General features: G+C 32.3%; 1 protein-coding gene across 1 annotated transcript in view; it reads left to right on the top strand.

Annotated features, from left to right (window-relative positions):
• LOC146993142 (achaete-scute complex protein T3-like) overlaps positions 1-8,045 on the top strand; it is a 151,904-nt gene extending 143,859 nt beyond the window's left edge. Inside the window, exon 3 of the mRNA XM_085807552.1 lies at positions 7,882-8,045. Within this exon, the coding sequence (XP_085663678.1) occupies positions 7,882-7,962 (81 nt within the window). The 3' untranslated portion in view covers positions 7,963-8,045. The remainder of the gene's footprint in view (positions 1-7,881) is intronic.
• Positions 8,046-22,713: the final 14,668 nt, after the last annotated feature.

Genomic DNA, 22,713 nt, shown 5'->3' with positions numbered 1-22,713 from the left:
AGAAAAGTGTAAAGATTATAAATGATATATTAAAGACTGTAAGGATTATATGTTACTTAAAGATTGTAGATTTAATTTTAAAATGATAGAACGGGAAATAACTAAAACTATTAAAAAATTCAATGAAACTGTGTAAGTATATTAAACTTTGTAGAAACTTAGAACAACAAATAATTTTAGCTCTCAGCTAACAAACCCAAATTTTAATACCTAGAATTTAATTTCACTAAACGTCTTTGAGTATAAAATAAGAAAAACGAGCTTAGCTTTCGCAATAAAAAAAATTAGAGCGTAGGTGAGCGGTTATACTATTTACAAAATTTGGACAAATTTTCTGGATTCCAAATAAATTTTAGAAATTCTTGCATACTATTAATTTTTTGTGTTAAACGCGATTGGGAAAAATTGTTGGCAAGTCATGTTAAAACAGACATGAAAATAATGCTCTGAAATTAAGAGCATGAAATGTTGTTTTTCAAACTTAAAAAGAAAATATAAATGAAATATGTAAATACTACGTAATTTCGTGAAGGGAGTATCATTTCTGTGTAGTTGGGAAAATATTCCATAATTCTTAAATTGATTAAATACCTAAAATGAGAGGCAGAAAAAATGCATTTGTTTACAATATAATATGTTAGTGATATTCAGGTTTAGATATCAAATAAATCGTTCCTTCAGTTTCTTAAACCAGTCGCTGTTTCACTTTCAAATAACGTGTATTTTGATAATGTTCTGTAATGTGGTCTATAAATTTCGGGTGTCATTTACTCACTCAGCAGTTCAAGTAAAAAGTCTTTTATTCAATTATCAGCCGCAAGATGATCTGCCTCTTCCTTCTCACCATGCAGTTTCTGATTAACAATGCTGGATTTCTCTTTCTCCGACTTGTGGGCCGTTTGCCAGTTGATACAAAATTTTCTCCTAGCATTCAACGAATTAGTGAAAAAAGCTCTAGAAATTAAAACGCTTAACCACTCTAGAAAAGCAGTTTTAATGTCTCACGATTTTCTGTCTTTTTCGCGCTTCCTTAAGACATTTATTTCCATTTTTATTAGTTCTTCATTAATTTTAATTCCTTATTTAATTAAGTTGCACTGTGTTGTTTGGGAAACTCCCGGTTTAATTCTCTGGCTGCAATTATTAAGAACATCAAAAATCTATTACAATTTGTCATTTTCTGTCAGGTTTAAGTCTTTGCTAAGCATTTTCAACATGTTACACGTTAAGTGCACAACAGTTTTTTTAAGTGCTTCTTCCAGCGATCCGTTCAAATTTTAAAACTTAACGTTTCTAGCCAAGAGAAAGATTGTCTCTTGTCTATTTAGTTGATCTGCCATTTCATCATTATTAAGCATGGCCAGTACTTTCTTTGCTTTTTCTACAATTATCGCTTCCTTTGAACTTTGTTATTGCTCCCTGTTAGTAGGATGTATATATATATATATACACACCAACGGGAAACTGGCATACAGGGACCTAAAGATGCGACACAGAAACTACAGTTTTATTACCTATCAGTTGGTATTCCAAAAGAAACCTCCACTCATTTACAGTGCCTCTAGAAAACTGCTTTCAGCTACCTCACGATGAGGAAATTCTTCAAAAAAAAAACTCTGAAAACAGTGCCTCACTGGTACAGGGACCTGGGGATAGGAAAATGTCGAACAAACCCTTTTTCACTTGAAGCACTACATATCTGAAAGATAAAGCCATGATCCATTATAAGGTCAGTTTGAACACCTATCAAGTACCAGACCACAGTTTTCTACCTCTTCTCTGCATGCCTTCGTGTGTAACGTTAGCACACTCGGCGCGTATTCGAGAGATCTAGGTTCGAGTCCCGGCGAGGGAATTGCTCATTTTTCATGTCTCCTGCTTCAAAACTCCTAATGACTCTACACCATAATGCGTTAAATGGATGAACTCAAAGGATAGTTATTTACAGAGAGTTATTATTTTTTTATATATATTAAAACTGTAGCCTAAGTTTTCCATGTAATATAACGACAGTTTTTCTTAAACCTATAAAGTCGATCACGCGTTCAAGTCTCTTTATTCATATCATTAGATAATACACTCATTATCAGGTCTATGTGCTTCAGCAATTACTAAACGATGTTTTAAAAAGGACGGAAAAGGGGTATTTTAGAACAATTGTACGGACTACTAGAATTTAGACGCCTATATTTTTCATGTGTCATCGTGAGAAATATATTTTCAGTGTGGTTTTATAACTTATATCTCGAAGTGAAATTAATTAACTCTTCGGGGAAATTTCAGAGAGCTGGTAACTTGAACGTGTAGGATGCTCGGGTTAACCGTATTATAGTATAGGAATGCCGTCTGATGCAGCGTATTCATCTAAACTTGAAGTAATTCGATTGTGAAATCTGACTTTAATCGGTCTTACAGCTCCTTAACTGCAGGAACAGTAATAATAGAAGGGAGGGAAAAAAACACTTCAAAAAAGGCTCTGATCTCTTGCTCAGTACGAAAGAGAAAATGCCCCCATCAACTACACATTGAAAACGAATAGCAGAGATGAGATGGGTATTAAGAATTTTATTTCCGATTAAGACATTATATTTCTGGAAGCGGGCTGCACGTGACCAGAAGCCAGAGCTTTCTTAATGGAATCATGTGTCTTTTGTAGCGTTTTAGGGTCTTTACCAGAATCGTGTGATATAAAATACGACTAATATTTAAATAATAAAACCATTATTACAGTAAAAGGCACACTGTCATCAGTGTCTCCTTTCCCATTCGAACATACTTTACTCTTCTTGCCGCTTTCAGTAGCTCTAAATGTCATCTTTCGTGAGTGAACTTCACTTGCACCGTCCTAATTGCCTCGATATCCTGAAGCGATTCGTAACGTTTGCTCATTTTAAGTTTATGGATCCCTTGCTCATTTTAACTATGCGAAAGAGCCACAGTGCCAGATTCGGTGAAAGATATAGATGACAAAATATCATGATGTTTTTATTTATCAGAAACTGCCATTCAGACAGACGTAAAGCGTTCTTTTGAAGGCAGATGGAACTTTCTGCCTTTTTTCAGGCCGTTTTTTACGGAAAGTGTTTCTTAAACTCTCTAATACATTTTTATAATGTTCGGAGTTCATTGCAATGTTCTTGAGTACAGACTTAATTTTCCCTACTTCATCAAGATCAAAAAGCACAATCTTCAGTATTTTGAAAATAGATCTTGATTGACGTACCGTTTTCATTTAAGCAATCTGTCGACCCACTTTGAAATCATAAGACAGATAGGCCTTGGCATAAACTCATTTAATATTTTAGCTACCTCTTTAGAAATGTTTTGCAGTTTGAAATAAAAAGTGTATGTTGATGCATTATTCCAACGTTTCCCAAACTGGTCCGCGGGCCACCAGTGATCCTCGAAGCTCCTAGATTTGCAAAAATGTTCCATCATTCCTAAAAGGCATTAAAATATTCTGCATCATTTCTTGCTAACATCATGCGGCTAAGTACACTGCCATAGAGACGTTACTCTAAATATCTATTTACAAGGTAATTCTTTGACTGTTCTCAGTGCCGATGAGAAATTTAAAGGCTTTGAGAGGAAACTTGATTTATGAGTTATTTGAGTAAAATAGAGTCATTTTTCGCCGTTTCCAATCTTAGAATATTTTTAGTTGAAAATTATGTCGTTTTTCAAAAAGAATTATGCAATACTTCTAAACTCTGAGGTCGCACTTTGAAATGATTTTCCAAGTACTACACTTAAGGAATTTTAATGGGTTTGTAAAGTTGCAACTAATCTGGGAACTGTATATTAGACCTAAAACCTTACGGGACAGAATAATGAGTTATCACTATGTCTCAAAAACTTCGAAGTACTGAAAAAGGTTTTATAACAACCCTTTATTTGTTGTGAACTTTTAACATAAAAGCCACGACTCGCATTTCACGCAAACCATCTCTCGTGGCGACTTAAATTAAGCAATAACACTCAAATAAATTTAAGTGTTGATAAAGTACGCTAAGACTACACAGTCAAATAAAAAAAGCTGCCTCGGTAATTTTACCGCGCGTAAATTCAAAGCTTCGGCTGCTAGAAGAATGCAGAAGTCAAAATAATCACTTTTAGATAGATATGGCGAAATTCTAATAACTTGGGGCGAGTGCCAGAAACTCTCAACTCAGGATAAGATTTAAAACTTTGACTTATATACTTTAAATGATAATTAACAGTCTGGTGAGGAATTCGGAAAGAGGAAGTTATAGTAAAGATCAAAATCATAATAACTGGTTAATTAAGATAAGAAACTTAACAGGTCCTTTAACCATTCTATTGCGATTCTGAAAGTAACAAACTACTGTTGAATCAAAGAGATCAATTAAATGAACTTTCTGATAACACCGGACTTCAAATGAATATAATTTTTATTACATGAATTTAATTTATTAATGCCAATATAAAATTAAATGGATGTTAATTTACTTTATTTTTTAAATATATGCATACTAGGAGTAATATATGCTAAAAAAATTAAGAGCATAAGAGTTCATACATTCTATTGTAAAATACGAGGTAAATATTTGTGGTGCGCATTTTCCTGTGTCCACTTTTGTGTGTTGTTCACTTTCTCTGATACTCTACGTAAAAGCTTATTTTACTTGATGGTTAATCCAGCACTGCAGTTACAGCATCGTCTGATGAAATATTTTACACGGGCAAAAGGAAGTTCTTCCTTCCTCTCATTTCCTCCCACATTATTGCTAGATTGGACGAAATTTGCGTATCCGATCCGATCCGAACAATTATGGCTGTTTCCAGCTCATGAAGAGAGCCAGCAGGCACATGACAGTAGTAAGTCTGACGTGGTAGGGGTTGAGAGAATGAAATGAGGCAGAAGGGGGGCAAGCAAGATGCCGCAAGCCTAGGAATTAGGCCAGACAAGAAGACGCGCCGCAGACGGAGCAGTGCAAGGTAAAGCAATCATGAGTTTTTATGATAAGATACTGTGAGAGCATACTACATGACAGAACGAGTTTGTAAGAATACAAACTCTCAAAAGCATACATTTGCAAATATAAAGTTACAGTGACAAAAATGCAATTTGTAAAATCAGATATAATATAGAAGTTTCGATGAAATAATGAGAAAAGTATTCATAAATGCTATATACAATATATGCAACTATATACAGGAATATTCTACTTTATGTAGGAAAGTTCAGATCTCTAGCTAGGTGGGCTGCCAGCGGTCGTAACTCTTTATCTTCCGGTAGTGGAATATAGTCAAAAACATGTAATTTTGTTATGTGAGGGCATGTAATTGCTTTCTGGAAAAAGCTGGAGTTTAAGCGATGAAGATGCTCTATGACAGTTTCAATTTTCAAATCCTTGTGTAAAGTCTTATTAGATACAAAATAATGCGCATTCGTGAAGGTGCGCAGCAACTTGTTCTGTGTAATTTGTAATTTAGATATGTCCCTGTCTCTAATTGAAGCCCACGCAGGGGATGCATACGTGAAGATTGGCCGTATAACAGAGATGTATAAGTGCCGTTTTCTTCTTAAGTCCAGTTTAGAGTGCTCGTAATAAGTAGGTTAAGACTCTGAATGACTCCTAGTGTTTTTCCCCTGGCATGAGTCAGGTGATCCTTCCAGGAAAATTTGTCATTAATAATAACGCCAAGGTAATTCGCCTTGCGTACTCTAGGAACTTCTGTGTCAAATAGCTTAAGCTTTTCTGTGATTTCAGTGGCAGAGTTCTTCTTTCTGATAATGAGCAGTTTGGATTTATCTGCGTTAACTGAAATACGCCATTTGGTACACCAAAATTCTATTTGCGGCATGACTTGTTGAAGTTTCCTGACAGCTTGATTATGACACATAGATTTTACAGCAAGCGCCGTATCATCGGCATAACAGCCAATGAAGTAATTGTAGTTAAAGCCTGTTTTAGGGAAGTCAATCACAAAGAAAAGATATAAAATCGGACCTAAAATTGATCCTTGAGGGACGCCGGCGTGAAATCTTTTGACTTCAGAAATCTCATTTCCAATAGAAACATGAAAACTTCTGCCTTTCAGGAATGAGTAAATGAGACACGTTAAAGTTTTGGTGAAGCCAAGGGAACGGAGCTTGAAAATTAGACCCACATGCCAGACGCGGTCAAAAGCTTTGGCCACATCTGGCATAAGTAAAGCCACATTTTGTCTGTTATGTAACGCACTGACGATGTACTCAGAAAGTTCTGAAACAATTGTTTTGTGGTGGAAAGCGTTTTTCGGAAACCAAACTGTTCTTCTGATAGTTTCTCTAAGTATGGTTGGATTCTATGATAAATGATGCGTTCAAAAATTTTCCCCAAAACGGGAAGCAGACTAATAGGTCTAAATCCTTCTGGGCGAGTGGTAACCTTGCCGGCTTTAGGTAAGACAATCATTTTGACTCTTTTCCAGGCAAGCGGAAAGTATCTGATGGTTAAGCAAGCATTTAAAATACTGGCATATCTTGCAATACAATTTTTCGGTAAATTCTTGATCGCTAGGTTGGTTATTGCATCATAGCCCGGTGCCTTCCTGTTTTTTAGTTTCCTTATGATTTCTTGGATTTCATGTGGAGAGGTGAGTTCCAGATTGTCTTCTAAGTCCTCCTGTGAGGTAAACCCATGCGGTCGTATTATCGCATGCAGTTAGAAGAGAGTGTTTATAGTTTACCACTGAATTTAGTGAAGTTTATTGTTATATTTTAAGTAAGACAAATGTGAATTTTCTGCTCAATTAATTAAGATTGATTTGTTTTCGAGTTTCTTTCAAAGTTATATATGATAATAAATTAAACCTTAAAATGAAGTAGCGTATCTTTCTATAAAATTCAAACACTACTGGAAGTAAAACAGAGGTGCTTTAAAGGTCGTATTCAACAGATGTCAGGTGCTTGGTTTTTCTCTGGGAAAAAAAATAATTACTTTAAATTAATAAACTTTAAATGGCATGCGCAGTAAAAAAAAGAAAGGGGGGGACATATTTTCAAACTACGTAACGCCAGAAAATTAGCTTGTTAATAGTTCCTATTTTTCATATAAAGTTTTTTTATCTGCTCTGTTTTTTGATATTGCAAGAATAAATTATATAGATAAAGTATTCATTCAGTAATTTCAGTGCGTTATTAGTGTCTATTTTCTCGTTATATGAAGGTTTAGTCGGGATTTGGTTCTGGTACATCTCAACTTTTGAGCAAAATCGTAATTTCAGCCAGAACACACCAAAGTTTCAAATAAGAAGAGTTCTGGTACTTTGTGGGTAATTAAATCACAATACAAAAGGAAAATTTTAATATTTATACAATATTGTACTTGGAATTTAACAAAACTGATATTAGTAATAGCTACTGAATGAATGCCTTAATTTTTCTCATGGTAACAAAATAGGAAAACCTAAGCAACTGAAGAAATAATCTCCCAGATCAAAAAACGATCCTATTAGAACGAATAATTTTTATAAGGTATAATCATCTGATCAAAATGGCTTTACATGGATTACAAGCCAATATATGTAATCTTTATATTGGCTTCTAATCCATGATCTGAATGTGAAGAATATTGATCAAATTATTTACTTTCTTTTCACCCTTGGTATCAAGATTTACTTCCATGAATTTACTTACCTTTCATTTGTTTTATTATTTTACTTAATCTTATGCCTTTTCTTAAGTTATTATTAATTTTCTCATTTTTATTACATTTTCAATATTTTTTTCATTTACTGTTTATTTACATTATCATTAATTGAACTCAGTTCATTTAAATTTTATTACTTTATATTTTGCTTAGTTTAAATTATTCATTATTTATTTGTTTTAGCTATTATTTTATTCACTTATTTTTGTTCATCTTTCCACAGATCTCCAGCATTTCTAACTTTAGAAATCAAGCCTTGAGTGTAATATTACAACAAGTTTTAGAGCTTTTCCCATACAAGTAATCAAGGACAATTCTGCACTAAAATGAGCAAATAGAAATATGTATAAAACTTTATAAATATGCGGTAAGAAATAAGCAATAAAATTTTAAATCGACTGAATAATTTTATGCATTTTTTCTTGAAAACAAGAGCTGCAGTTTTAAGCCCTTGATCAGTCTGCTGCTGCCACAAACAGAAAAAGTTATAAAAAATTGACAAACTTAAATAAAAGTGAGCAGAGTTTAGCATGGACATTTCTCATTGTTGAGATGTTGAGAATGATCTCATATACCGCAGTTGAAAAGTTTGTATGAAAGCCATAAAAAAGGACATACTCATTTTTCAGTTTGTTTCAGTCTAAAAGTCAGTGAACCAATGCACAAGATAAAGGAGGTTCTTCACCCGAAATAAAATATTAGCGAAAAATGTGAAATCACTTAGCTGTATAAGGTATTTTCTCCATCCTTTCTGCATACCTTTGTGCTGTAATTGGAAGCATACTCGACTCGTATTCGAGAGGTCCAGGGTTCGTGTCCCAGCGGCGGCAGTACACATATTTCAAGTCTCCTGCTTCAAAAAAACCCAATCATTCTACTACTGTATTGCGAATTTATAAGCTGTCCAAGCAAATATGCGAAAAGCTTCATTCTTTGAATTTATAAGCTTTCTTCATAAAGCTCATAAATTTAAAGAATTTATTATAAAGCAGAAATTCCTCTGCATTCCTGTAATTTTCTAGAAATCTTGTTAGTAAACTTAACTCTAGTTTTGCGAATTATTTAAGATGAATGTTTTGTATTTTTGATGTTTCTCCCTTTAGAAAATAACGTTTACATTTGAATCCATACTGTAATAGAAACGCCGGTAATGTGTAAACATTGACAGCAAAACTTAAAAGACTGATTCACTACTTTATCAGCACTAGCCTCAACTCTTTCAGAGTCATTTTTATTAGCATTAAGATGAATCAGTGAATCAGTGATTGTTTAATTGATTATACATAATATTATAAGAAAAAAATCAAAACTGAATTATATGAACTCCGATATAATTTTTTGTAAACCTTAACTGAAAAGATTTCCGTTTCATTCACGGTGAATTTTAAATCTGTATTATGCATATTTCATTATTTTATATGCCGCGGGGTATGTAACAATATGAATATGGAAAAACTTTAGCCAACTTTCTAATATATATGATGCCAATATAAATTCATTAACGTAATTTTAAAAAATTTTATGCGAAGCAGCACACCCTTTATGACAATTCAGGATATAGCCTCCTGTTCAAGAACTGCTTTTAGCCTGATTTCAGCCCATTAACAAACCCTATTTATATTCGAAGAACCTGAAATTTGTCAATTAAAGTGTAAATTTCGCGAATTGCCCAGTGAAGTAAAGCTTCTTGGGCTATGTGTGCACCCTGCCATCTATCGGGGAAACTGAAACTTACTTTGGGCGAAGTTTTAAAACAGGAGATTAAAAATTTTGCTCGAAAGGAAGCTCCAAATAATCTTTGTCCAAAAGAAAACTATAATGATTAATTATTGTTACATTTGCAGTAATTACTCTTACTACACATTCAAATTATCGAAGTTTATTCGAATTTCTTAAATTTCCAGTTATTTCCCTTAATGCACATTCAGATTATCGAAGATTTTTCGAATTATCTCTAGTTTCCTGAAGCATTTCAGGAAACTAGAGTTCACATTTTAAAATTTCATAGCAATCCATAATTTCAACTTCTTAAGGTAGCAACTTAACTGAATTTTTATAAATTTAAAACTAATTAGATCTACCCCTAACCATTGTGATTAGAGATAAAAGATGTTTAAAATGACGTAATCTTTTTCGACCGTTGTGTAATCATTAATTTTTTAGAAATTTTATGAAAATCTTAATTATTAATTCGGAGGCCTGTACCTGTTTTGGGTAGGATGCATTCTGATAACGTATATTTATCCTAGCCTAACGATTCATTTTTTATTCTAATTTATTAATTTTTCAAACAGTATTTCGGTTTAATTAAAACTTTAAGCAGCGTGTAATATTTTACCGTATTTCTTCAATTAAAATAAAAACAAATCATAAACTCAACATTTTAATTCATCAAGAAGAGTAAGGGCTCTTCCAGTGTATATTTTGATTAATGCTCAGTCCGATAACTCTATGAATATTGGTTTAGTGATCAATAAATATTTATTATTGACAATTGTACTAAAAGTAAATTCCTTTTTAAAAGTATAAAATAAAATTTTAAAAATCAGCTATTTCAAATTATAGCAAAAAGTCCGCGATTAAAATCTTCGGAATATGTACGATTACGGATTTCAGAAACTTCCGGGTTTTAGATTATCAGTTTAAAGTGTTATGACGTAGAAATTATTAAAAAAGTATAATCTTTATAAAGATATTTTAAGGTATTTTGCATAAAGAACGATTTTTTTTTTTTTTTTCTGAATCACTACCATGTGAAATTATATTGAAATATTATTGAAAACTAGTTATTGTAAAATGCAGTAGTGGTAGTGTCTTTGCAAACGCGTTAGTCAAAAAGTTGAGAACCGCTGCTCTAAACTGTTCAGAACTCTATGAAACCTATTTTTTGCAGCTACAATACCCCTGAGTACTCCGAAACGACTACTAAGATGACTATTTACGGTTTCACATAATTTCAGTCTTTCTGGAAGTGGTCATCTCAGGAAAGTGATGACCCTACATTAATTTAGGTTTTCAGCAATACTTGCTACATTCAGATGTGATCGTTTTGGGGGATCTTTAAGAGAGGGTTCACTAACTTTTAAATAACTTGAAAACATAAAATACAGCTTTTCTGTTATGGATTTGAGATGTTTAATGTGCAGATCGAAATTGCTCAGCGTTATCTTTTAAACTTCTTATTTATTTGCATTGCAAATCAGTAGTTTTGATTAAAAGATTTTCATATTTTTAAGCAATTCTATTTTAGACTTTTGAATAATCACAGAAAAACTTATTGTTCTTTCAATCATCCAAAAGTTTTTGCTTATTTTCCATGAAAATGTTTTGGCACTTTATTACTTTATAATAATTTTTATAACACTATAGATTTGATTGATTTGTTTATAACTATTTAATAAATATCATCTTCGCTATTCCATTTAGGTCAAAAGCTCAAGAAACGTAAATAATAATATAAACTGAAAACCGGCTAGGGTTACAGCCAAATTTGTTTTCTTATGAGGGTGATCATCTTAGAGAAGCGATATTCAGTTGTAGAGACATTAGGTATTTTGGAAGCAGGAAAGATGAAAAACATACAACGCCTTCCCCGGGAATCGAACCACGGACCTCTGGAATACGCGCCCAGCGTGCTGACCACCACACCGCAAAGCCACGCCAAGAATGTGGCAGAAATACCCTATACAGTAATAATAATTGTTTCTAAATTCTGAAATACTGGTCACCTTCAATGGTAGTTATCTATGTAAGTCATCGCCAAGAGAGAGTTCACTATAGTTTTAAATGAATTTAACAAATAAATTTCTTAATTATTGAATACTGAATTATCTGTTATTCACATTCCTCCTTTATAAATTGTTTCTTAGCTCACAAAATTTAATAAGCATTTGCATATCATAGTTAGTGGATGTTAATCCTTAATGGAAAACATTGCAAAGGAAAATGTTAAATATGTTCAATATATTTAATAACTGTCATTCAATTAGCTGGTTATGGGTGAACATTCTGAGAGCGCATACACACACATGCATATGTATGCTTGTGTGTTTTACATATATATTATTATTTAATGTTGTGTCAATATTTTGCAGATATATATAATTTATTTTCTAGTAGATTATTTAATATATTATCTTCTTTGAAAACAAGTGAGAATTCTATGAATAGAATTAACTCATTAACATATTTAAAAATGGAATCATTAAAATTTAAAATGAAATTATTTGAATGAAATAGTAAGAAGCGAAAATGTAACCAACAAGCTAAGTAATTATCATCATTGACCGGAAATTAGTTGACTTTTCAAGGGGAACTAACTAACTAAACTAACTTCTGATCAATTAACAAAACTAACTTCTGATCAATTAACAAAATATTCTGATCAATCTAAAAAAAGAAACCAAATCCACGAAGCTAACTGAGACGGCGTGACATTATAGCTTTTGATTCACAACACACCGCCCAGCCTGACACCTCCTGCGAGCGCTGGGGCTTCCAACCAAGACTCCAGGCACTTATTTAAATTTTGGATAATATTTACATTTCACAGGTAGTGTCTTCGCACTTACATTCTTTGGAAGCAATTCTAGTATGTTTGTAATACAAATTTTTTAATAATAGGTAAGTATTAAAATTTAAATTGTGTATATACCAGTAATTTGTAATTTTGAAGACAGACTATATTGTCTTATTTTTATAAAGTTTATTAGGCTTATAACTTTGTAATATAAGTTCAGTTCAGCTCATAGCATTTCATTACAGTTTTGAAATTGAAGAGTAGCATATTAGTATAATGTAGTTCTTTTATTTAATAGTTCGCTACTTCAATAGTTCATATATGGATAAATTTTTCGTAAAATAAAATAAATAATTTCATAGAAGTTCATTATTTTTATGACTTTTATAATAGTTTATAAACTTCATAATAGTTCATTCCTATTAGTTGAAGCATAATTGTTTTGTGATAATAGTTCTGAATGATAGTTTTTAATAATAGTTGAGTTATAATTGCTTATTTATAATACTAGTTTGTTCCTGATAGTACATTTATATTAGTTCATAAATTTTATAAAAGTTTATTAAACATATATCTATAAACATTTTGTTGTATACTTTATAAAATATAATGTTTTCTAAAGTTACATCAAATGATGTTTAATGTAATATAGTTTATTCATTTAATAGCTCGCATATTAACAATTAGTTCGTAATATAAAGTCAAATGTTTTATCAAATGATGTTTACTTAATTTCAAAAATGTTAATTATAAATAAATTAACCTAGTTTATAAACATCCATTTTTTTTCAAATGATGTTGTTATGTAAACAATTACATCGCGGTATAAAATAAATTCAAAACATGAACTTCATAACAGATCATATTCTTCACAGTAGTTCAATCATATTAGATGAAATATTATATTTCTGACATAATATTTCTCTCATAGTTTTCATAACATTTTAGTCAGTTTAGTTCATTTATGATAGTTCTTCATATTTTATATTTAATAATTCATTAAAATATACTGAGAGATTATCTTGAATGGATTTGTACTTATTTTAATTTGTCAGATATTAATTATTTTTTCATACATTATTCATTAATTATTTTGTCATACATTAATCTGCACAAAAATCTCATATAGATGATAAGTATTTTATAACATTTTCTAATTCATTATAATATACTGAGAAACTATCTTGAATGGTTTTTTACTAATTTTAATTTGTTAGGGCATAATACATTAATTTGCACAAAGATCTTTTATAGATGATAAGTATTTTATAGTATTTTCTATTTTCTTTTTTTTTTTAAATGCTTATTTTTGATAGCAAATCCGAGGAAAGCGTTAGAATTTTAAGTAGGTAATCTGATATGGGTGGATATCGTTAATGCACATTTAACAATATAATGATTAGTATGACCTTTATCCCCAAATACATCATATTGATCAGCGTTTAAGATGTTTCTGCTTAAGAAGTATATGGGGAAGGGGCCGTGACTTGTAAGAAAGCAATTTATGTAATGATTGACCATTGTAGAGTTTTTATTAAAATGGGGAGCAATTTGATAAAGTCGTCTTCCAGTGTTGATATTTTGCCATTCATTTTCCCAAATGTTTAAGCTGATTTTTTTGGAGGTAATAGCTAAGATAAGATTTTGGTCAAGGGGATTCTATTGATAGAGTATCATTGAAATTATGGCTGATTTTGCAGCTATGTCGGCTTTTTCGTTTCTGGAGATTCCTACATGAGTTTTAACCGAGTAGATACTTGCAGATAAGACAGGATATTAATGGTTGTGTTAATGATTTTTTGAACAGTTTCAGACTTGTGTTTAATATTCTGTAGAGCTAGAATTGCAGTTTGGCTATGTGTAGATATATTTACTTTTTGTAGATTATTTTACATTGAATGATCTATTGCCATTTGGATTGCAAGTAGTTCAGCTTGAAATATCTTTTCTTTGGCAAGTCGAGCTTTTATTACGATTTTTTTTTTTTTTTTTTTAAATTTTGACCTGTTATCACAATATATACACAGCCTTCTCCCGATTCCATTTTTGAACCACCTGTATAGATAATCGGGAGAGGGAGATTTTTGAGTTTCAATGTACTGTAGATTCTTGGACTGGTGGCTGGATGTCTTCTATAGGGATTCATTGGAATTTCGAAATTAATCAGATCAATTATTTCTTCTTTTAGTAAACAGAGTTTTCTTAATTTTAGTACTGTTTCTTCTGTACGTTCGATGTGTGCTGTGATATGCAGAAGGATAATTTCTGATAGGACGCAGAGAACGGCATTTGATGTTGTTTTATAGCATTCTGTTATACGAAGAAGGAACTGACGTTGAATTGCATAAGTTGCTTTTGCTTCCTGTTTGTCATAGGTTGTGCCCATACCTCTGCTTCATAAAAGACTATTTTTGAAATGACTGCATCGAATATTATTTTTTGGATATGTGGGTTTAATCTGCAATTAAGTCCTTGAACATATTTTAGGTTATTGGCTATTTTAGTAATTTTTTTTCTAATATATATTAAGTGATCAGTTGAGTTTTTTTTATCGATAATTATATCTAGAAATTTAAGTTTTTAAAAAATCTGAATTCTATTATTGTCAATGGTGAATTTTGGAAAACGCGTAATTCTTTGAGATATTTTTTTGAAGATTATAGCTTTATATTTTTCGTCAATGATCATTAATTTCAGTTTATTACATGCTGTTTTGAATATATGGAGTGTTTCGTTTACGCTAGTTTTAAGATGATATCTACTTTTTCCGCTTATTACAAATGCCGCATCCTCAGCAAATGTTACACTTTGAGTGTAGTCTGGCCATCTGTAAGAAGTAATGGAATTAAAAGTTATCTTTCATAGTTCTGCAGTTGAACATGATTTTTGTGGGAAGCCTCTATTTTGAATTTTATTAATTAATTTGTTGTTGTAAATAATTATGACTTTTCTTTCATTTAGAAAATCTTGTAGTATATTTGAATATATTTTTTGTACATTTTGATTCTCTTAATGCTTCTATGACAGATGGCCACCATAATGAGTCATATTCTTTGGTAAGATCTAAACAAATAAATTGCTGAATGAAGATTATTTGAGTTGTTAATATTAATTTGATTCAGAGCTGAGCCTATTGCATTCGTTGGTGATTTATTTGAAGTAAAACCAAATTGATTATTGCTTATTTTTTTGGGGGGGTTAGGTGGTGACGGAAGCGGCAAGCAATAATTCTCTCAAGCTTTTCTATTGCAGAGTAGGTTTATAGGTCTGTATGAACTTATATCGTTTGAATTTTTATCAGGTTTACTAAATAGAATAACTTGACCAGTGTTTTGAAGGGCGATAGAAATGTGCTTAGTTGTAAAAACTTGTTACACATATCCAAGAATAAAGTTAATCTGTAAGAGTGAATAAATTTTATTATTTGATTTGTTATACCTTCTGGTCCAGGTGCTTTAATTTTTGGAATAAATTTTATAACATGAGAGATTTCTCTTGATGTAACAGGCATATCATCAGATGTGTTTGGAGCAGAATTATTGCTTCTGATTTGTGACTGCTCAGCTGTATCTTCAAGGAGAGAATCTTGCTAAATCCTGAAAGGTCTTGGACTTCTCAGTTACTGACGAAGCCTTCAATTTGAAGACTATTCTCGGGTCTATATTATTCCATATCTCGGGATCTCCTCCCAAATCTATTCTTAATACCGTATATTCCGACGCATCGCGCACTCGTTTTATTACAAAGAAGCCTGAAAGATACGTGTGCGATGCTGTTATCATTTGAAGTCGATCATTTGAACAGGCTTTCGAACAATGGTATACCGAATTGACAGACGATAAGGGGAAAATGCCTGAGGGAGTAAATAATTTAGGAACGACGGTGGTTATATTCAATTCAGGTATGCACATGAATATTATTCTAAGGTTTCGAGAAAAGGGGAAATAATTGGGGATACGAATGTACTTCCGACCCCAATGAATTAGCGAAGTTAGAGGTCAGATCTTTTCTCTTTCTGTAGTCATTTCAAGCCGTGATTCGAAGTGAACATCGAACGCTTTAGTAAACTGCATTTGCTTTAGCTCAAATACAGTTGATCTAGTGTTCTTTTTAGTAGTAAATATGGCTCTTGCCAAACGAAAGAAACATAGTGCTTGTTTCAAATGCAAAGTCATTTAATTTGCGAAAGAAAATGGAAATCGTGCTCAAATCAGCAAGGATGTTTAGATTGTTGAAATCTCCGTACATTAGTGGAAGGAATATTATATCACAATAATCATATGCGTAAGAATGAATGTGCTTTGCGGAAACAATTAACGAAATGGCCTATCCCAGAAAAAGTGGTGCGAACTGAGTCGCAGAAAATCACCAGAATCATCAGTAACAGCATTTAGGTACACGTAGAAATCAAATTTTTCTATGCTCATCGTTTCCTTATTTTTAAATTTGTCATTTTTATATCGGGCGTATAATGCGCAATCGTAAATTTCAATCTTTTTTTTTTTTTTTTTTTTTTTTTTTTTTTTTTTTTTTTTTTTAAGTGCGCTTTATACGCTAGAATATACGGTAGGTTTGGTATTTTTCAATATTCTCATTTTATTCCCCTTTCTTTCCGTTGTGAGTTTACCATTTAAAATCTTGTTTCTTTTAACCCTTTATTCTTCAATTAGTCGATTCTTTCTTTCAACATTTTCTTCGTTATCAACATCATAGTTCAAGTTCCCATTTCCTTCATTTCTCGTAAAGTTTCTACGATCAGTATTTTTGATAAAATTTTATATGAATTTGAGGCAATACTGTAATTACTCTCTCACTCATATATTGCTATTAATACATGTAATTTTCACTTTCACATTTTAATTTTCTGGAAAGCACAGTTTTACTCTTCAAAAAAATTAAGCTATTTAAAATCGAAATATGAAAAACAAAATTTCAGATTTCGTTATTAATAAACTCTATTTAATTTTCAGTATGACCTTTCACTTTTTAATCAGAGCTAAATTATACAGGGAATTTTGTTAACAGCAAGAACAGCAGTTTTTCAGGATTCGATAGCAGATGGCAGCACTAGTTAAAAATAAGAGAAAATGTCACAGTGCTCACGGAAGTTCCCCGGGAAAACGAAAGTGGACTTCATTCACTATGCAGCATGAAAAACATCAATAATACTTACAGCTCAGATCTATAAGGAAATTTAATTAACAGGTTAGCAAGGCCGGACATACCTGAATGCGTACGGGAACGCACTGGTGTCGGCCTTGTTTCAATCTTTACCGGTAATACAAATTTCATTTGATATATAAATGTTATGTAAACAAGCATTAATTTTACAGTCATATGCAAATGAAGTGAGTTCTAGAAAATGATGTTCAGAAAATTCTTGATAATCAGTTTTATATTTACATAACATTTCTTAGTATATTCTTATAAAAATACGTTACATGCTGACTAATTTTATACAAGTTATCAATAAGAAAAATTGCAATTTGAGAAACCTGTGTAACACGTTGTATCATCATTAATCAGATGGGCCTTAATATTAGAAGAATAGAACTTAATAATTAAACATACAGCTGGAAACGACAACGTTCTCGCCGATGTATTATCTTGAATAAAATTAGATGAAGCAGGAAATGAAATAAAATGTTCTATGTTAACGTTGAAAAATCTTCGACTCCCGTGAAACTATCATTGCCCCCCCCCGAATTGTAAATTGATCCAGAAGTTATTCATATTTATGCATATTTAAAACATCCGTAAAATGTTGAACAACCGGATATAGTGGCCATTAAAAACAGAACAGAAAATTATGAGATACTTGATAGCCTCTTATGCTAAAACAACAAATGAGAATAATGAATTAAGCCTGGTTGTTCCAGCCACTTTACGGCTTAGTATTTTGCAAGAATTTTATGACGCTCGTACTGCAGGCCATTTTGGCATTAGAAAAGCCTTACAGCGTACTCACGCGAGGCGGTCTTTTTCCCACAACTTCAAAAATTTGCTACAGAATATGTCAGGTCCTGCCATATGTGGCAATTAGTTAATAACGTAAATTATAGCCCGGCCGGATATCTTAAATAGCATAAGTGCTACTTTTCCAAATGAATCAGTAGGAGTAGATTTGTTAGGGCCAAATGCAAGTAATGAAAGCAACAAAAATAGATATTTATTCATTATTGGGTAGAACTACTCCCCCTTAAAAGAGCCTCAGCTAAAATCGTATATGATTCTTTTCTAAATAAATATATCTTAAAATACGATGTACCACTTAGGGTAATATCAGGCAAAGGTCCCCAGTTTATTGGTCAAATTTTCGAAAATCTTTGTGCAGGGCTTATCATACGCCACAAAGATGGTTCCTTATCGGCCCTAATCAAGCATTGCAGAACGCGTAAACAAAAATATAGTGAAAATTATTTGTAGTTATGTAAAAACTTACTATTGACACTGGGATGACTGCGTCAATGAACTGGCTTTCGCCCTGAGAACAGCTAAACATGGCACTACTGGAAAAGCACCATCCGAACTGTTTTTGGGGAGGAAAATAATTATCCCCTTGGAAAATGTGTTCTTTGTGCATAAACGAGACGCAGAATTTAAATTAACAGACATTCAGAAAATGATTAACGAGGCAATAAGAAATTCGGATATTGCAAGAGCAAAAGGAAGGATTTTAACTTTAAAACCAGAGATAAGGTTCTTCAGTAAAGCATTCTTGCGCCGCCCTAGAGGTTAACGTCGCTGACTGCCGTGCCGAAGGTCCCGGGTTCGAATCTCGGAGAAGGCATGGATATTTGTAAATGTATAGTATCGGTGCAGTATGGCACCACTCTGAATATAAGGCGACATGAAAGTCCTCTCGTGTGGTTTGGTGGAAGGGGAGAGAGGGATGGGAGACCCTCGGATCCATCCTCCCCGGGGTGCTCTCCATTAAAATTGAGGGAGGAACTGACCCAAATCGCACTGTCACCTGTTAGGTGCTCAAGGTTGCTGCCAACGACAGGCGTACCTTGCGCTCCTTGCCACGAGGATTTTCGTGAGCTTGGGCTGATGTTACTCTCAAATAAGTGAGCATAAGTAACAACAAAGGTAATAAATTAATTTCCATCGTTGAATTTTACATCAATGGCGGTAAACACGAAACATTTTTAAATGTATAGATCTTAATTGATCTTCTATTATTAGTATCTGCACTGCCACAAGAACAAATTGAAAATATTAAGGATCACACTTTCTTCTCCTATCATTGATGAGATGAGAGAGAGAGAGAGAGATTTCTTGCGTGAAATATTTGTGCTTGCGTATTAGATATTTATTATAACTGAAAAGGTAATCAGATTGTGTGTTAATGATTGGTTTAATTCCTGTTGCCGTTTCTTAAAAATTTTTGCATCCAATATTGATATCAATATTCAACAATGATTTGCTATTGCAACTGATGGTGCTTGTCATCTGTGAGTATATATCAGTCTTTACACACGCATGAAAAAGCATAACTCATTTATAATATAAATGATGTCCTTAGCTTGTCAACCCACCTTACAGGAATTACATAATAAAGATTATTTGCTCAAAGCAACATATAATTGTTTCTACATGTCTGTTTTGCACAGTGTTCCCTATATGGAGCTGCATAAACTGATAAAACTATGGCGAGAAACCTTTAAAATTTATTCCGATTTTTCTTACACAGCGGCTACCTAGAAGCAATTGCATAAAGCGAATCTTACATCAGTGGGGTGCTTTACGATTTTATTAAAAAAAATTTTTTTAATGATTCTGATTATGAATTTTTCAGTTTGTTAGCAAAGAACTTAACTTCAGGAAAGATTTCTTCAAAACAAAAGGGTTACATGAAACAACATAGATTCCAATTTTCAAAAGGAGCATATAAGGAACTACTAAATTGTATTCCCAAAAATATGATGTGAGCACGCTTATGCATACGCTTATGCATGCTCATGCACGTACGCATACGCTCACATCCTGTGAGTTGCTTTCTTCCTTTCATATGAATATTAATTTTTTATTTCTGTTCTGAATTAATTTATTATATTTTTTTTATTTTTTTTACACAGACGTTACTTAACAATCTTTATTCACATGATTGTGTAGTTAAAATTTATATATATCATAATCGCACTGTATCATTATCTGTTCCATTGCCCTTTATCTTAATATTTTTTAATTGCTTTATGAAATATTTGCTTATTTTGTTTAAATGCTTACTCGCTTTTGATTGTTTGTATGCTGTGAGCCATGTAGCTAAATTATTATAGTACTAATCTAGCTACAAATAGCTAAATTACTACAAGAGAAATGAAAAGAGAAATGTATTAGTACTAATACATTTAGTACTAATACATTTCTCTTTTTATTGCTTCTCTAAACAAATATGAATTCAAATTTGGATGATGGAAAACTGTGCGAAAGTATGTACTTTGAGCCAAATGAGCGATAAATAACTGAGTATGGCAACTCGGAATTACGCATTTGACATACTGCGTAGTAGTGCTGTAAAAGTAACGGGAAATTGTGGTGTGGTGTATTTTAATTATGGCAAAGCACACTAGGGCTATCTGCCTAAGGGGAGGGATGCCTTTCGTGGAGGACTTTCTAAGGGAAACTGGCTCGTATACACGTTACACATGGGGAAAACCACGAAAACGCCCATGCAGCCAGCCCGTTCGCGGGATTCGAACCTCGGACCGAACTACCAGTGTTCAGCGTCTTTACCGCTCGGCCGCTGGTGGGCTCATAACGGGAAATTGTATACCCATATGTATTCGTTACTTAATGAACCAGTACTCGTTACTCGTTACTTTCGGTAGATTCGAGTATAGTATAAAGCGTCGCATGGCATTGAATCACGTGAGCGGCTGAACTTCGCGGGAACTGAGCAGATAGGGACGAGCAGATGATACAGCAGGATACATGAGCAGACTTTCGCATCGCATATTTGGATAGAAATAATTCACTTTGTTTTTACTATTATTTTGTGGTACACATATGATTAAATATTTAATTTTCTTTTGCTGTCAAGGCTTAATTTCTAAAATCAGAAGCGTGGAGCCCTACGGAAAGCCGTCAGGAAAGTAAGAAAAAATAAAATTTAAATTTTAAGTTAATTTTAAATTTAAAATTAATTTTAAAAATTTAAGTAATTTAAATTTTAATTTCAGATTTTAAATTACGTCCAAAGGGGCGTTTTTTTAGCGTTTTGTGTGTTACCTTTATATATTTATTAAATATCATATTCTTTGCACTTAAACCATAAATTCAGTTCAACAGCAATGTCACAAAATAATTTTTAAATGAGCATATCTTTAGAATTTCACATACACAGTTCTGCGCGCTGGAGATAAAAAGGTCTCCCCCCCCCGGTAGAATGTTGCCATTGCTTGCTTTTATAAATCGTTGAGTTTGTTAATCAAAAATTCGGTAAAGTTTTACAAATTATGAAATCGATAATAAAACAAATTCCAAATTTCAAATTTGGGCTTTCCAGATGCCCATACTCGCAGTAGGATTACGTCAATCAAAATTGGACGGCTCTAGGTACCGTTGTTTTATCACAATGCCAGAAACATATATACATTTATGCAGATTCTTCATTATTTAATATCTTCAAATATAATACAGGGCGATAGTATTTGGTGGCAACGGTTTGAAAAGTGATACAGCCTTTTAAAGTTTTCAACGCAAAATCGCAAAACGAAAACAATAGTTCTTGAGGGACAAAGCCCCTTTGGACTAAAAATAAATAAAGAAATAAAATAAATATTACAATAATAATATAATTATCAATTAAAATAATAAAAAAAAACTCCAAAGGGACTTTTTTAGCGTTTTGTGTGTTACCTTTATTTATCAAACAGCATGTCCTTCGTTCTCATAAAATTCAGTTCAACAGCAATATCGCAAAATAATTTAAAATGAGTATATCTTAAAAATTTCCGGTAAAGAGTCTCGTGCGATGGAGATAATCCCCCCCCCCGGACAGTGTAGCCATTGCTCCCTTTGAAATCGTCGAGTTTGTTAATCAAAAATTCGTTGAAGCGTTACAAAATATGAAATCGATAATAAAACAAATTTCAAATTCAAATTAGGGCTTCCACATGCTCATATTTTTGGAAGATTACGTTATTCAAATTTTGATGGCTGTAGGTACCGTTGTTTTATCACAGTGCGAGAAAAATACATACATTTATGCAGATTCTTTATTATTTAATTTCTTTAAATATAATACAGAGCGATAATATTTGGTGGCAACAATTTGAAAAGTGAAACAACGCATAATGCCAAAGCGAAATTAATAGTCCTTCTGGGCAAACTGCCCCTTTGGACTAAAAATTAGTTATTAAAATACTTAATAATTAAAATAATAAAAAATTATTGATTAAAATAACGAATATTGAAAGTAACATAATAATTAGCAACTGAAATATAAAATACTTATATTTAAAATTCAGTAAAAATGTAAAGGCAAATAAAAATTTAATTAATTCTTAAATTTATGATGAATAGTTAAAT

This window comes from Stegodyphus dumicola, chromosome X1, assembly GCF_044657685.1.
Source record: "Stegodyphus dumicola isolate Sdum_Otavi_A_Nest chromosome X1, ASM4465768v1".
Taxonomy (NCBI): Eukaryota; Metazoa; Arthropoda; class Arachnida; order Araneae; family Eresidae; genus Stegodyphus; species Stegodyphus dumicola.
The sequence above is the reverse complement of the archived record's forward strand: the minus strand, read 5'-3'. Positions and strand labels throughout refer to the sequence as shown.